Source organism: Epinephelus fuscoguttatus, linkage group LG12, assembly GCF_011397635.1.
Source record: "Epinephelus fuscoguttatus linkage group LG12, E.fuscoguttatus.final_Chr_v1".
Taxonomy (NCBI): domain Eukaryota; kingdom Metazoa; phylum Chordata; class Actinopteri; order Perciformes; family Serranidae; genus Epinephelus; species Epinephelus fuscoguttatus.
The window spans coordinates 3,796,789-3,813,447 of NC_064763.1; the positions used below are offsets into that span (position 1 = coordinate 3,796,789).

Below are 16,659 nucleotides of genomic sequence, written 5' to 3' on the forward strand. Positions count from 1 at the left end.
ATAATGTGTTTCCGACAGAAAGGTATGAAGAGTAGTCCACAGAGATTCAGTTTTCACTCAGTCCCTTTAGAATATGTCAGCTCATATAAATATTCAGGTTAGGTTTAGGTCTTGATGAATTTATGACCTACGGGGTCAGAGTTGGCCTCCAAGTTGATTCTGCTGGGAGAGCCTTAAGTTCAATTATGAACAAACTGAAAATATGTAATGATCTTTGTTATTCTACATATAATTAACTCTATGATGTATGTGTCTCCCCTATAATGAATTATTCTGCAGGGATATGGGGCTTAAAATAATCTAAATTGCTGACACTATACAGAATAGAGCAATACAGTGTTTTCTGGGGTTTCATAGATTTGCTCCTATTCCAGCAGTTCTGGGAGACATGGGCTGGGTAGCAGGAGCCCTGCAACGAAAATTTTAAATAACCCAATTGTGGAACCGCCCTATAAAATTGTCAGAGGACAGAATAAATAAGGTGTTTATGTGGAGTAGATTACACAGTTCTCCATGGGCAAAATAGCTTTGTTCAATCTTTGAGGAGGTGGATATAGTGTATATTTACAGGACTCTATTAAGAAAAAGCTGTTAATGAAATTTAAAGGAGATGGTTAGAAAACGTTCTGTAAATGCCTAAAATTATGGACATATGTGCATATACTGTAAAACCTAATAGCCCGGGCTATTATTTGCTTGAATCACTGAACTTAACCGACTTATACTAGGGACAGGCCTTTAATTCCTGTCACACAAAACTGTTGCTCAGCAAAGATGGGAAATACTATGAAATTGTTTATTTGAACCAGCGTGAATATTACTTGCGTAAAAATTAGGGTTTGAATAACATATCAATAATGTGTTATGTTATGACACTTGTTTCACGGTACCCACGTTACCAATTTTATTTATAAAGCCCAATATCACATATCACAATTTGCCTCAGAGGGCTTTACAGCATACGACATCCCTCTGTCTTTTGGACCCTCACAGTGGATAAGGAAAAACCCTTTAACTGGAGAAAAAATGGTAATTTCAGTTAAAACCAAGCTAACAGTGTATAGCATCTCCATATTGACATAAGTTTAAACATTTATATTTGCTTGTGCGATCTAAACAGCTAACTAATACAAGCTTAAAGTCAACAATCTGGTTACACATCCAAACAACCTCTATAAAACTGAACTGCCTGGCAAACAAACCAGGTGTCTAATTGAGACAGGCCTTTATTTGTCAAAATGTGTAGCCATACCCGACTAGTAAAAATGAATGGGCGTGTAATTGGGAATAGGCTTTTGAAGTTTTACTGTCAAATAGAAGTTTGGCCCTGAATCATCTGTAACATCCCATTTATCTCGAAACCCAAAGATCTTTAGTTGCACAGCTGGCAATTTAACAATATTCAGGAGGAAAACGGAGTATGTGAGTTTTGTGATTTGGGTGAAGTGGAGAGTCCCATTATCTGTTATACTGTACAAACTATGATAACTTAAAGCAACACTTACCTTTCTGGAAATGTTTTTCTGGCACAATAAAATGTAAGTGAATTCCACCAGAGATAAAAACTCATAATTATACCATACCACCTTCTCATATGGTTCAAAGAAAACTCCAACCAATCATTGCATTGGACGAGCATCCTGTCTGTCTTCCCCTCGTGGAGGCCTCTGACTGATGTAACCTCTCAGGTAACATCCATGGAGTCTGTGAGACAACAAATATGCTTGTGGATATAAACTTTTCTCCGTAACAATGGCAGACAAATGCGGACCACTGCTTTCACCTCCAGCCGCTCCAACAGGGAAATCAGTTGGCAAAAGAAAGAATATTGCAGAAAAAGCTAACACTAAGAGAGAACTCAATGCTGCAAGAACCAAAACTCCAGCTCTCCAGAACATCGGCTCTGCTTTCGAGCGATCGCGAAGACTGATGCACAAAAGGGACGAGATGGTTGCAGATATTTTTAGTTTGCCTCTAATGTAACTTAGGCTATAACGTTATATATATATATCAACACAGCATCCAGTTGCTAACGGTTAGCCTACTGTTGCCTAAAGCCAGGGCCATACTGCCAACGAAGTGCTGCGAAGGGCAGTGCCCCGTAATTCTTGCGTGAGCCCCCACATCAGACGTGCATTTCTCCACGCCGGTAGACAAGCGCTTCTGCTCCCAGCTGTTGTCTCCGTCACATTTGGGGCTGTTTTTCCATCATGGGTATCTCTCTCTGTTTGCGTGTGTGTGCCCCAACCCCCACCCCCTATAGCCGGCCCACTCTCTCTCTCTCTCTCTCTCTCTCTCTCTCTCTTTCTTGTGTGTGTGTGTGTGTGTGTGTGTTCATCTCTCTCGCGCTCTGTTTAGATACCACTGACTAATATGTATAGCCTATTCCTGCCCGGCTTGACGCATTCACTCGCGACTCGCGCAGAAAATAGACCAGACGCCGAAACAATCACTGCAGCGCCGGCCGCGGAGCTGCACAGCACGGCCGGTGTGGATGACACAATCAGTTAACATGGGTGCCGAAAGGAAACTGGCTTAGCTTCTCGGCGCTTCGCGGCTATTAGCAGCACTTCCGTGTCCGGTGTGGCCCTGGCGTAACATAGCCTGTGTCTCAATATTATCTTCCTTGTTTGTTGCCAATCACCAGTACTATCTAACGTTAGCATTTACGTTATATTATAAAAGTCATCAGTCATCAGTGACCCTGGATAAGTTTCAAAACTCTGGGGTTGCGTTTGACTGTGCAGGACAGGTAATGTTATGTTTAGATTGCTTCTAATATAACATATAACGTTAAATGACAACACAGCATCTAGTTGCTAATGGCTAACATTAGCCTACTGTAGCGTAGCCTCTGAAACATTAACGCTATCTTCTTTGTGTGTTTCCACTTACTAGTAACATTAACATCAGAGGTGGAAAGTAACTAATTACATTTACTCACGTGACTGTAATATAGTAGGGTTTTTTTTGTGTAATTTGTAATTTTTTCAGTAGTTTTTTTTTAATCTGTAGGCCTATTTTTACTTTTACTTAAGTAAATTTTGACTGAAGTATTGTACTTTGCTACATTTGAAATCACATCTGTTACTAAGTTAAAAAAAAAAAAAAAAATTCTCGGCTAAATAGAAATCAAAAGGGTGAATCTCGGAAATCTCGCGTGGAATTGACCCAGAACAAGCAGGGTGCTGGCGAGTTACTGGAGAGAGAGATGGAGGAGGGTGGGAGTGCTTCGGTAGAAGCACAAGCAGACGCAGCAGTTGAAATGAATGAAGAAACGAACGAAGCGAAAGAAAACCTCATGCGCACAGTGCCATTTATAATTGTCGGTCAGAAAAATGTGGCCCGAGCCGTGCTTGTGTGTGCTCACCTGTGTCTGTGTGTGAGTGTGTACGCACCGGGGCCGAACTCCGCCGTGTGAGATACAGAGAGCAGAGGAGACTTGTAAACAGGCAACCATAGAGACAGAAATGACCGGGCGTCGGTGGTTTAGTGGTAGAGCAGGCGCCCCATGTACAAGGCTGTTGCCGCAGCAGCCTGGGTTCGACTCCAGCCTGTGGCCCTTTGCTGCATGTCACTCCCTCTCTCTCCCCCCCTTTTCACGCTTGTCTGTCCTATCAAATAAAGGCTAAAAATGCCCAAAAAAATCTTTAAAAAAAAAAGAGACAGAAATGACATGCTGTCATGTAAACAATATAAGTCATCACATTATAAGGTGAAACGATTGACCGTATAACAGATAAATAGTATATTGTTATGTTATTATATGAAGCGTCCGTCGCGCAAAATAGTCTAACTTCAGTTTATGAAGAGATCAAACGGAGCCCTCTCCTCTCCTCTTATATGCTTTACTCACAAGTCTGTGAATTGACCTGGATATGAAGCGTCTGTAGCGCCAAATAATATAACAGTAGTTTCTTAAGAGCTAAGACAAAAAAACTAAAAAGAAATCAGCAGCAGCGGTCATATTTCAGCAGTGGAGCACCACCGCTGCTAGTTGCATATAGGAGAAACACTGTTGCTTAATGGATTTGTTCTGTTTTGGAATACACAGTATTTTTCCAAATTAGTGTTAGGGTATATAATGTACAATATGTATTTCAAATATATAGTTCAAATATAAATAAACAGGATTATTAACAAAAAATAAAAGTAAAAAAAGATAAAATAAATTATATATCTATTTCTCTCTCTCTCTCTCTCTCTCTCTCTCTATATATATATATATACATATATATATATAGTATAAATAGATAATACACAGAATATATACAGTCAACGTGAAATGGGGTTATTGCACAAGTTAAATTAAATTAAATTAAATTAAATTACTGCACATGTTGACAGTGGGTGAAATAGTCTCAGGGCCACTCAGAGGGAGGAGTTGTACAGTTTGATGGCCAAAGGCAGGAATGAGTCTGTTAGTGTCCGCCACCCTCAGCCTGCTGCCCCAGCACACAACAGGATAGAGGATAGCAATGGCCACCACAGACTCAGAAAACCCTGAGCATAGTCCGGCAGATGTTGAAGGACCTCAGTCGCCTCAGAAAATAAAGACGGCTCTGGCCCTTCCTGTAGAGAGCGTCAGTGTTCTTAGCCCAGTCCAATTTATTGTCCATATGCACCCCCAGGTACTTATAGCTCTCCACAATGTCCACACTGACCCCCTGGATGGAAACAGTGGTCACCAGTTTCTTGGTCCTCCTCAGATCCACAGCCAGTATCTTTGTCTTTGCCACATTGAGCTGCAGATGGTTCTGCTCACACCGTGTGACAAAGTTATCCAAAACAGCCTTGTACTCATCCTCATCACCCTTGGTGATACATCCAACTATAGCAGAGTCATCAGAAAACTTCTGAAGATGGCAGGTCTCAGTGCGATAGCTGAAGTCCGTGGTGTAGAGGGTGAAGAGAAAGAGAGAGAGGACAGTCCCCTGCAGAGCCCCAGTATTGCTGACCACTCTGTCTGACACACAGCGTTGCAAGCGCACATACTGTGGTCTGCCAGTCAAGTAGTCTACAATCCAGGACACCAGGGGGGCATCCACCTGCATTGCTGTCAGCTTGTCACCCAGTAGAGCTGGACTGATGGTGTTGAACGCACTAGAGAAGTCAAAAAAACATGACCCTCACAGTGCTCGCCGGCTTGTCCAGGTGGGCGTAGACGCGATTGAGCAGGTAGATGATGGCGTCCTCAACTCCAAGTCGGGGCTGATAGGCGAACTGGAAGGGGTCCAAAAGTGGCTTGACCGTGGGCCGGAGCTGCTCCAAGACGAGTCTCTCCAGGGTCTTCATGATGTGGGAGGTCAGTGCCTTAGGTCTGTAGTCCTTGGAGCCACTGGGACGCGACGTCTTAGGCACAGGAACGAGGCAGGATGTCTTCCACATCATGGGGACCCTCTGGAGACTCAGTCTCATGTTGAAGACATGCTCAAGTACTCCACATAGCTGGGGGGCACAGGCTTTGAGCACCCTGGGGCTGACACCATCAGGGCCTGCAGCCTTATTTGAGTGGAGTCTCATCAGCTGTCTTCTCACATGGTCAGCAGTGAAGCACACTGTGGAGGTGATGACACGTGGGGGAGTCCTCATGATGGAGAGTGCAGTCAGTCTGGCCACGGGGGGAGGAGGTGTGAGGAGGGCTCAGGCAGGAGGCTGTTGGGGTGTGAGAGGGAGGAGTGGGGGACGAGGGTGGAGTGGGTGATGGTTGACAGACAGACAGCAGAAGAGTCAGGGGGGATGGGCAGGGCCAGCAGTGTCAAATCTGTTAAAAAACAGATTCAGTTCATTGGCCAACAATATGAGAGAGGTCTGGAGTGGAATGAGGACCATCACTGGCTTCAGGACCAACAACAGAGGAGTTGAACGCAGCATGGACAACGCTGCCTTCAACTCCTCTGTTGTTGGTCCTGAAGCCAGTGATGGTCCTCATTCCACTCCAGACCTCTCTCATATTGTTCTGCTGGAGTTTCCACTCCAGCTTCCTCCTGTACCTCTCCTTAGCCTCCCTGGTCTTCATCTTCAGCTCCCCCTGTATTGTTCTCACCTCCTCCCTGTTACCAGCTCTGAAGGCCCTCTTCTTTGCATTGAGGATGGCTTTGATGTCCTTTGTTACCCATGATTTGTTATTTGGATAACAATGGACAGTCCTGGCTGGGACAGTGGAGTCCACACAGAAACTGATGTAGTCCGTGATGTATTCTGTGAGCCCATCAATGTCAATCAATCAATTTTATTTATAAAGCCCAATATCACAAATCACAATTTGCCTCACAGGGCTTTACAGCATACGACATCCCTCTGTCCTTATGACCCTCGCAGCGGATAAGGAAAAACTCCCCAAAAAAACCCTTTAATGGGGAAAAAAATGGTAGAAACCTCAGGAAGAGCAACTGAGGAGGGATCCCTCTTCCAGACGTGCAATAGATGTCGTACAGAACAGATCAGCATAACGAATTAACAGTATTCCACATGACACAATGAGACAGAGAGAGAGAGAGAGAGAGAGAGAGAGAGAGAGAGAGAGATGCAGGTAATGACAGTAACTTACAACAACATTGTTGAAAGTAATAATATTATAGTTATAGTTCTGGCTACTGTGGTACAATATGTTGAAAGTATGTATTAATATCTGGCAGTATACATGTGTGACAATAATCATATGTGTATAATAACAGTAGAAGTATGACTAATGACTAATGATGGCAGCAGCAGCAGGAGGCATCTGGCGGGACCACGGCAGCAGCACAACCACACACGTCACGCTGTCCAGGCACCGTTGCGATATGAGTTAATCTGAGAGACAGTGGAGCATAAAGGCTCCGGAGAAGAAGCCGAGTTAGTGACATCCAGAATGGCCGAGTTAGCAAGATGCAGTAATAGAATACACAAGAGAGAGAGAGAAGGAGAGAAGGTGCCCGGTGTATTATAGGGGGGTCCTCCAGCAGACTAGGCCTAAGTCAGCCTAACTAGGGGCTGGTACAGGGCAAGCCTGAGCCAGCCCTAACTATAAGCTTTATCAAAGAGGAAAGTCTTAAGTCTAGTCTTAAATGTGGAGACGGTGTCTGCCTCTCGGACCGTAACAGGAAGATGATTCCACAGGAGAGGAGCCTGATAGCTGAAGGCTCTGGCTCCTGATCTACTTTTGGAGACTTCAGGGACCACGAGTAACCCTGCGTTCTCAGAGCGCAGTGTTCTGGTGGGATAATATGGCACTATGAGCTCTCTAAGATATGACGGAGCTTGACCATTTAGAGTTAACAGTAGGATTTTAAATTCAATTCTGGATTTTACAGGGAGCCAGTGCAGAGAAGCTAAAACAGGAGAAATATGATCACGTTTCTTAGTTCCTGTTAGTACACGTGCTGCTGCATTCTGAATTAGCTGGAGAGTTTTTAAGGACTTACTAGAGCTACCTGATAATAGAGAGTTACAGTAATCCAGCCTAGAGGTAACAAAAGCGTGGACCAATTTTTCTGCATCTTTTCAGGTCAGGATAGGCCTAATTTTCACAATATTACACAGATGAAAAAATGCAGTCCATGAGGTTTATTTTAAATGAGAATTAAAAGACAAATCTTGATCAAATATCACTCTGAGGTTTCTTATGGTAGTGCTAGAGGCCAGAGCAATGCCATCTAGAGAAACTATGTCATCAGATAAAGAGTCTCTGAGTTGTTTGGGGCCAAGAACAATAACTTCAGTTTTGTCTGAATTTAACATCAGGAAATTGGTGCTCATCCAAGTTTTTATGTCTTTAAGGCAGTTATGGAGTTTAGTTAATTGATTACTTTCTTCTGGCTTCATCGATAAATACAACTGAGTATCATCCACATAACAATTGAAATTTATAGAGTGATTTCTAATGATGTTACCTAAAGGAAGCATATATAGAGTAAATAGGATTGGTCCGAGCACAGAACCTTGCAGAACTCCAAAACAAACTTTGGTACGTGAGGATGATTCATGAACGTCAACAAACTGAAAACGATCAGATAAATAAGATTTAAACCAGCTCAGTGCAGAACCTTTTAGGCCAATTAAGTGATCCAGTCTCTGCAGTAGAATTTGATGGTCAATAGTGTCAAACGCTGCACTAAGATCTAATAAAACAAGTACAGTGACAAGTCCTTTGTGTGAAGCAATGAGAAGGTCATTTGTAATTTTGACTAGTGCTGTCTCAGTGCTATGATGCACTCTAAATCCTGACTGAAATTCCTCAAATAAATTATTATCATGGAGAAAATCACACAGCTGGTCTGCGACTACTTTCTCAAGGATCTTTGACATAAAGGGAAGATTAGATATTGGTCTATAGTTGGCTAATACCTCTGGATCCAGGGTGGGCTTTTTTAGTAGAGGTTAGTTGGGATGGGGTCTAAGAGACACGTTGATGATTTAGATGAAGAAATCACTGCAGTCAATTCTTGAAGAGAAATTGGGGAGAAGCAATCTAAATATATATTAGGTTTTACAGCTGTGTTTGAGGTTAGATAGGTACTATCTGAGGACAGGAGGTCATGAATTTTGCCTCTAATAGTTAGAATTTTGTCATTAAAAAAGCTCATTAAATCATTACTGCTAAGGGCTATAAGAATACAAGGCTCAATAGAGTTTTGACTCTCAGTCAGCCTGGCTACAGTGCTGAAAAGAAACCTGGGGTTGTTCTTATTGTCTTCTATTAATGCTGAGTAATAGTTTGCTCTGGCATTGCGGAGGCCCCTCTTATAAGTTTTGAGACTGTCTGTCCAGATTAAAAGAGATTTGTCCAGTTTGGTTAATCGCCAATTCCTTTCAAATTTTCGCGATATTTGTTTTAACTTACGGGTTTGAGAGTTATACCAAGGAGCGAACTTTCTTTGCTTTTTTAACTTCTTTTTAAGAGGTGCTACAGAGTCAAGTGTTGTTCGCAGCGAGCCTACGGCGCTATCGACAAAATGATCAAAGTCGGTATGGGAAACCTCTGTTACTAAGGGACTTGGTATTGAATTTAACGACGGAGTAATCTATTCCTTAAATTTTGCGACAGCACTATCTGATAAACATCTAGTATAATAACTGTTGCTGAGTGGCATGTAATCGAGTAAAAAGAAATCAAAAGTAATCAGATAATGATCCGATAGCGAGGGATTCTGTGGAAAGACTTTTAGGTTATCAATTTCAATTCCATACGTGAGAACTAGATCGAGGGTATGGTTAAAACAATGAGTAGGTTCATGTACACCCTGACTGAAGCCAATGGAGTCTAATAATGAGATAAACGCGGTAGCCAGGGAGTCATTATCAACGCGTCAACATGAATGTTAAAATCGCCTACAATAATAACTTTATCTGATTTAAGAACTAAACTGGATAAAAACTCTGAGAATTCAGATACAAATTCAGAATACGGGCCAGGAGCACGGTACACTATAACAAATAAAAGTGGCTGCGAGGTTTTCCAGGTCGGATGTAAAAGACTAAGAACGAGGCTTTCAAATGAATTAAAATCTACTTTAGGTTATGGGCTGATTAACAGTCTAGAGTTAAAAATGGCTGCAACTCCCCCTCCTCGGCCGCTGCCTCGAGGAATGTGGGTATTACTATGACTGGGAGGAGTGGATTCATTTAAACTAACATATTCATCTGGACACAGCCAGGTTTCAGTGAGACTGAGTAAATCAATATGATTATCTGATATTAATTCTTTTACTAACACTGCTTTAGACGATAGAGACCTGATATTTAACAGTCCGCATTTAATTCTCCTGTTTTGTCTTTCTGTCACAGAAGACGTTTTAATTTTTATGAGGTTGTTATGCACAACTCCTCTTTGTTTAATTTTAGATTTAAATAATTTAGGTGGTCGGGGGACAGACACCGTTCGTATAAAACTATGAAAACTATGGCTGGGTAACTGAACTAGAAGCTCAGAGAGGTGTATAGGACTGCAACTCTGAGTCCTGGTCTCAACTCTGGGTTGTCAGGGATTTAAATTACTAATAAAGTTTGCCAGGTTCCTAGAAATGAGAGCAGCTCCATCCAAAGTGGGATGAATGCCGTCTCTCCTAACAAGACCAGGTTTTCCCCAGAAAGTTTGCCAATTATTAACGAAACCCACATTGTTTGCTGGACACCACCTGGACAGCCAGCGATTAAATGATGACATGCGGCTAAACATGTCATCACTGGTCAGATTTGGGAGGGGTCCAGAGAAAACTACGGAGTCCGACATCGTTTTGGCATATTCACACACCGAGGCAATATTAATTTTAGTGACCTCCAATTGGCGTAACCGGATGTCATTGACGCCGACATGAATAACAATCTTACCCAAATCCACGTTTAGCTTTAGCCAGCAGTTTTAAATTAGATTCAATGTCGCCCGCTCTGGCCCCAGGGATACATTTGACTATGGCCGCTGGTGTTGCTAACTTCACGTTCCTCAGAATAGAGCTGCCAATAACCAGAGTTTTATCCTCAACGGGTGTGTCGCCAAGTGGGGAGAAGCGGTTGGAAACATGAACAGGCTGGTGGTGAGCCGGGGGCTTCGGCTTGGAGCTGTGCTTCTGGTGAACCGTAACCCAACCTCCCGGCTGAACGGGAGTTACCGGAGGACAGTTAGCAGAGGCTAAGGCTATGCTATGTGGCTCCGCACGGGCTACAGGGGGCTGGCTAACTACCACAGCTACTGAATGGTTTTCCATGGTGCGGAGCCGTGCTTCTAATTCACTAAGCCTCGCCTCCAACGCAGCAAATAAGCTACACTTATTACAATTACCACTGTCGCTAAAGGAGGCAGAGGCATAACTGAACATTTGGCAGAGGGCAAAGAGCAGAGGGAGAAGCCATCGCTAGCTGTAAAGCTAATGTAGCTACCAAGGCTAGTAATGTGCAAACAACAGCTAAGAGCTTAGCGAGAAAGTCGTAGGAAGGAGGAGAGCTATAAGTGCTCAAACAGAACCAGTGTGGGTTAAGACTGTAAGTAGGCGTTAAAGCAACTGAAGTGAGAAAACAGGCTACTAGAATTCACCAGAGCAGTACAGAGACGCTGTCACAGAAACACCGGAAATGACACAACTCACTTACCGCAATACGTCAGCACGTCCACGTCCTCCCCATCTGGCTCACAGAGTGCCTGCCAGTCTGTCACACCAAAACAGCTCTGCATGGTCACAGACAGGCTCCTGACTAGTGGTACATAGCAGGGGTTGAGGTGCACCAGGTTGTGGTCTGACCTATCCAGAGGGGGTAGGGGGGAGCAGCTGTATGCATCCTTGGCGTTTGCATACAGCAAGTCCAGTGTTCTTTCTTCTCTGGTAGGACAGCTCACATACTCAGTACATTTACATGCACAGCTTAATCGAGCTATGCTCAAAATTCGATTTTGGCGTCTAATCAGACTTCTGTCCTTGTCCCAATTTTCATGCAACTGAGAAAATTGAATTACTGATGGGAACATGTCCTCCACCTCAACACTAGGTGTTGTTTCAGCGGGTTAATACGGCCCCCTTTCCGGTTGACCTATTACGTCACTTAATAATAAACAACTGGAGTCAGGCGGCAGACCGGCATTTTCGAATGCATGCCGATTGTCTAGTTTAACTCCGATTACGGTGTATACGTGCCGGAGAAAATCAAATTCCAATCGCATTATCTGGGTGTCTTAATTGGAGTTGGAGAACTCCGATATTAGTTGGAGTAACACGTTCACATGCACTTCAGTTGTCCAGTTATAGGCGGATTAAGGCAAAAATTCGTTTTTTTCAAGTGTCAAGGTGGGCAGTGTTGTTGCCACGGTGACATGGTTGAAGTCACCCGAGATAGCTATGAAGGCACTCGGGTGTTTAGTCTGCAGGCGGGCTATGGCAGAGTGAATGACGTCACATGCCGACATTCGGTTGGCAGATGGGGGGATGTAAACGGTTACAATAATGGCATGTGAAAACTCCCTGGGCAAATAATACAGCCTGAGTCCAACAGCAAACAGTTCAATGTTCGTGCAACAGATATGTTCCTTAATATTAATCCCTGAGAATAATGCCCAACAACATTGCTCAAAAAGTTGCTCTCTGTATCATCAGTCCAACAGTTGTGTTGGTGAGTCAAAATGAATGAGGGCTGTGCAATTTCAGATAAAACGGACAATGCAACGACTTTGTATACTGCGATATGTACTGCAATATACAGTGTATTGCAATAACTTGAGTAACTCTATTTGGAAAGAAGTCTTCATTTGGGCTTTGGAAAGGCTGTATTTGCGTGAAATACACATTTTACAATCAACCTGTCATGGAAATTGAGAACTTCACAACCTAAAGTATTAACCAGCAAAATAAGTATGGCATATTGCCTTTGACTAATATTATAGTGATATGATGAACTTATACTGCAAGTTTCACAATGTGACTATTGCACAAGAACACATTGCGATGGTGATGCTCTAATGATATTGTGCAGCCCTAAATTGAATTGAATTCTATGGTTCATCATAGAAAAATTAACCAGTTTTCAGATTGGATTTACAGTATGACCCCTGTGCCATTTTTGCACTGCATAGGAGTGACCCCCATCAAGTTGTTGGAAGTAACTAAGTAACTTCTACTTTAAGTACATTTTAAACAAACTACTTTTTACTTTTACTTGAGTAGATTGTTAGATGGGTAGCTTTACTTGTACTTAAGTAGAATTTCAAAGGTACTTTTACTTGAGTAGAATTTTTCAGTACTTTTTCCACCTCTGGTTAACACTACTATCTAATGTAAGCACTGTAACCTTATTCTAAAACTCATCAGTCATCACTGACTCGGGTTGAGTTTTAAAACTCGAGGATTGCGTTTGACTGTCTTGTTATAAAGTTACACTCGCTCTCCTCTTCAGTCAATCTAATGTTACCTTGCCAATGCCTACATCTATCATAGACGTAATGAGCATGTAATGGAGGAGGGGGGAGTAGGCCTTTGGAGGGAGGTGGAGTTGCAGGAGGAGGGGGACGGGACTTTGGAGGGAGGCGGGAGTTTTTTCTAAGCGCTGTGTGAAATGCAAGAAAGGTAAGAGTAGCTTTAAAAGAGTTAATGTTTTATGAAATAGCTTGTCTTCACCCTGACATTTTCTGGTGCTCAGATGACCAAAAGCTAAAATGGTTGTTCAGTTTTGATGTGTTTAAGTTTGCAAATTCGTTGCTAAAACCTGGAAGAGAGGGCGAGAAAGTTTGTTTTATTGGTATTTATTTTGATTTATTTTTTTAGTTTTACACAATAAATGCCATTGTGAGTGATCCATGAACTTGGTCTTCCAAAAATGAATTTGAATTTATGTTTGCTGGTCTCTGACCTTGGCTTGCTCTGAATTTATGGTGTCTTGTAAGCCCATGGGGGCTGGACATAACTGCTTGTATGACACATGTATCACACGTGACAATAATAAAAATGTATTTATTCATTTATTCAGTGAAAAGAAAATGAGAATGTACAGTTCACTACAGTACATCATATATCACTATGATTACTCGAATTTGCACTTTTATGTCAAAACTTCTATCAAAGGTTGTTTCAGCTAGTAAATTGTGGAACAGGGAATATCTACTATGCATGAAATTTCCAATTTGTAAATAACAAAAGAAATGGGTCAGTGGAATATCACATTAAGAGGTCAGTGGAGTAAATCCATTACTGTGCCATATAGATCCAGTATTTGCCCCAAAAAAGTTTAAAGTCAAAAAAGATAACAAATTTGTGTTGCTGAACTTTGTTTTTCTTTGTTCCTGCACCATTACACATCTTACCATATCTCAGTTTTATCTGGTGACCCTTTGGAGGTCACCAGTGTTTCCTGATCCCTTGGTTGAGAAATCCTCTGGTGGGTGGGGCTGATTTATGGTAGACATGAGATGAGCTGCACCTTAAAAACTGTCCTACGTTAGACTTAGACTTTTCTGGTGCGGGAGTCAAAGAAATGTCACAATGTAGCAAAGGAAGACTTGCACACAGAACAAAAAAAGATTCAGACTGAAGCCTGTATTTCAAAAATCTCCATTTGACATGTTGCAGGGCATCACAGACAGTGAAAAAATGTGCAAATGTGCATAGAGAGCAAAAAGTGCAAATTTTTCAGACGGTGTGCAGATTCTGCACTGAGGAAGTCCAACATGGACTGAAAATTAACATCACACAATGTAATATGAAAACTAGAAAGCTATTAGCTCCATGAGAAAGAGACTACTTGTATAAGATGTGTCATTTACTGGTTTCTGTAGGAGGACCTGAAAGCCTGGACTTCAAATATCACCACCTGTATAGCTGAGCATGAGGCCATTGCCAAGTGGGACAAGCCAGGCACATCATCCATGGACCCCGACCACTCGGAGAGGAAGGAGAAGTCAGAGGGGGATGCAGATGCCAGGTCAGAGAGGTCTGAGCTGGCTGAAGGAGAGGAGAGGTCTGAGAAGGAGAGGTCAGAGAAAGGGGATGGCTCTGAGAAGTTAGACACATCAGAGATTGCCGACAAAATGGAGGGCGGGGCAGGGGGCTCCAGCACGTCTGGAAAAAGCAAATGAGGAACACTTTGTGTTTTAACATTACTCACTGACAAAAGGCATAGGAGGCAGTGGGTGGGAGGGATGGATGGAGAGCATGTGCAGCTAGGTTTTCAGATCCTCAGTCACACAGCTGGAATACACTGAGGCCATGGTCTTTGGACTGACTATTGTTACTGTGACAGACTAATCTCTCAGCCCCTCCCCTTCACCCAGGCAATACATCAGTGCTTGCATTGTGCCACCTGCTGGTAGATAGGAGGTTGGCTCAGACAGACCGACAGACAGACAGACAGACAGACAGACTCCAACAAGTGGTCCCAGGAATTAGTCACTGTCACGTCCCATCCTTGATCGTTTAATCTCTTGGATTCACAGCATCTTTCTGTATGTATCTTTGACTGATAATGTAATGCTCTGTCTAGCTAGACAAACCTGAGAAGTGGGGAATGAAATGTTTCACAATATCAAAAAAAGAAAAAAAAAGTTTTTTGAAGCAATATACTTTTTTATTTCTTCTCCTTGTTAAAGAGAGAAAAGGGGAAAAGGAAACATGAAATAATTGCAAATGTGAACTGTGATTTGTCACATCCACGTAAGCTTACTCCAGGCAGTTGTGCACCTTTAGACACTTGACACATCTGTATACTAATCATAGTGACATTTAATCCCATCACATGGCTAGCTTTGAATCATGTTAATATAATGGAATGCTGGTGTTACCCACCTGACTTCATTGGTGTCAATGAATACACAGTTCTATACAGTTTATTTTCTGTTTTTATTATCATTATCATTATTATTATTATTATTGTTATTATTATTTGTCCACAATGATCCATGTCAAGAAAAGAGCTTCCATCAAATTCTAATCCAAGGTGTGTTCAAAGTGGCAATGCTCAAATTAATACTAAGCCTATGTGACACAATGCTTTGTATACATGACAAAAATCTAAACATTGCATGACAAAGTCTATTAGTGCACTTGTTAAAGTTGCCTTTTTTTTTATGTTCATGATATAAGTTAGGCAGTATTGGAATTGCAATAGTTTAATGTGAGGGGGAAAACTGTAGTTTACTATCTTGGTCCACATCTGAAAATCAAGAGGTAAGTCTGGCAATGTAGGGTTGTCTTCTAACCGCTGTACACATGTGACAAAAGGGATGTTTCTTTGGGGGGTGAGGGTGAAACCTAGAGAAGTGACTCGTCCTTGAGCTGTAACGTGAATTAAGAAGCCAGATGGCCCCTCTGCTGTTTGTACTGTATTACTGCAATGTATTTTCCACAGAATGTATTGATTTCAACTGTGAAATGTTCAATCACCACCAAGTCTGTGGTGCCCAAAACTGTAAAACCCTGAAGCAGTTCAGCGAGAGTTAAGCCTCTCTGTACCCTGTGTCTTTAATTTGAAGTTGAAATTAATTGGAATCTCTCCATCAAAGGCAAGTTAAATGTAAAACTGTCATGATCCAAGTCATGAATTGTATATACCTATCTTTGTATGTATACCAATAAATCCTGTGCTCTAATAAAACAATACTCTGAACCGAAATGGGTAAAACTAAAACATTTGTATTAATCCACAAATAAAAACAGTCATCACTCAGATATATAAATGTTTATTAAATTTAAATGAAAAATATGCAAATTAGGGGCCACTATAAAATATCATAGGGTATATAAGTACACCAGTATCTAGTTGTATGAAACACCTTTTACCAGGAAAGAGCAGCAGGACATACTGTAAGTATGCTTGTTGTATTTTTATATGCCTATATTCATTCATATCAGATCCAGGAGTTGCCCCGCAGCCCCAGTAACAACTTGTACTAATAACTGATTAGTCAGTAGTCAGTGTGTCTGTGAGAGGTGTGGTAAAATTATATATTACCACCAAGAAAAAATCAACTAGCCTGGACAGTTCAGTACATGCTCCCCTCCATAATTGAATTATTGGTGACTAAACTGAAGTACAGTATGCTGTGATCACAGACATGAACAGATATTAGTCCACTTATTGTTTGTTTGTCATGTATGTCAATTATTTTTACATATACAATCAAAATTTCCCTAATGTCAGTAAAATGTAGCCACATTATACTCACATTAAAGATCCTCTCAGACTGCACCTCAGATATGTTATAAA

General features: G+C 41.9%; 1 protein-coding gene across 1 annotated transcript in view; it reads left to right on the forward strand.

Annotated features, from left to right (window-relative positions):
* Nucleotides 1–16,065, forward strand: part of LOC125897956 (spectrin beta chain, non-erythrocytic 4-like) — a 37,208-nt gene extending 21,143 nt beyond the window's left edge. The window contains exon 10 of the mRNA XM_049591499.1: nt 14,234–16,065. Within this exon, the coding sequence (XP_049447456.1) occupies nt 14,234–14,533 (300 nt within the window). The 3' untranslated portion in view covers nt 14,534–16,065. The remainder of the gene's footprint in view (nt 1–14,233) is intronic.
* The last annotated feature ends 594 nt before the right edge of the window (nt 16,066–16,659 follow it).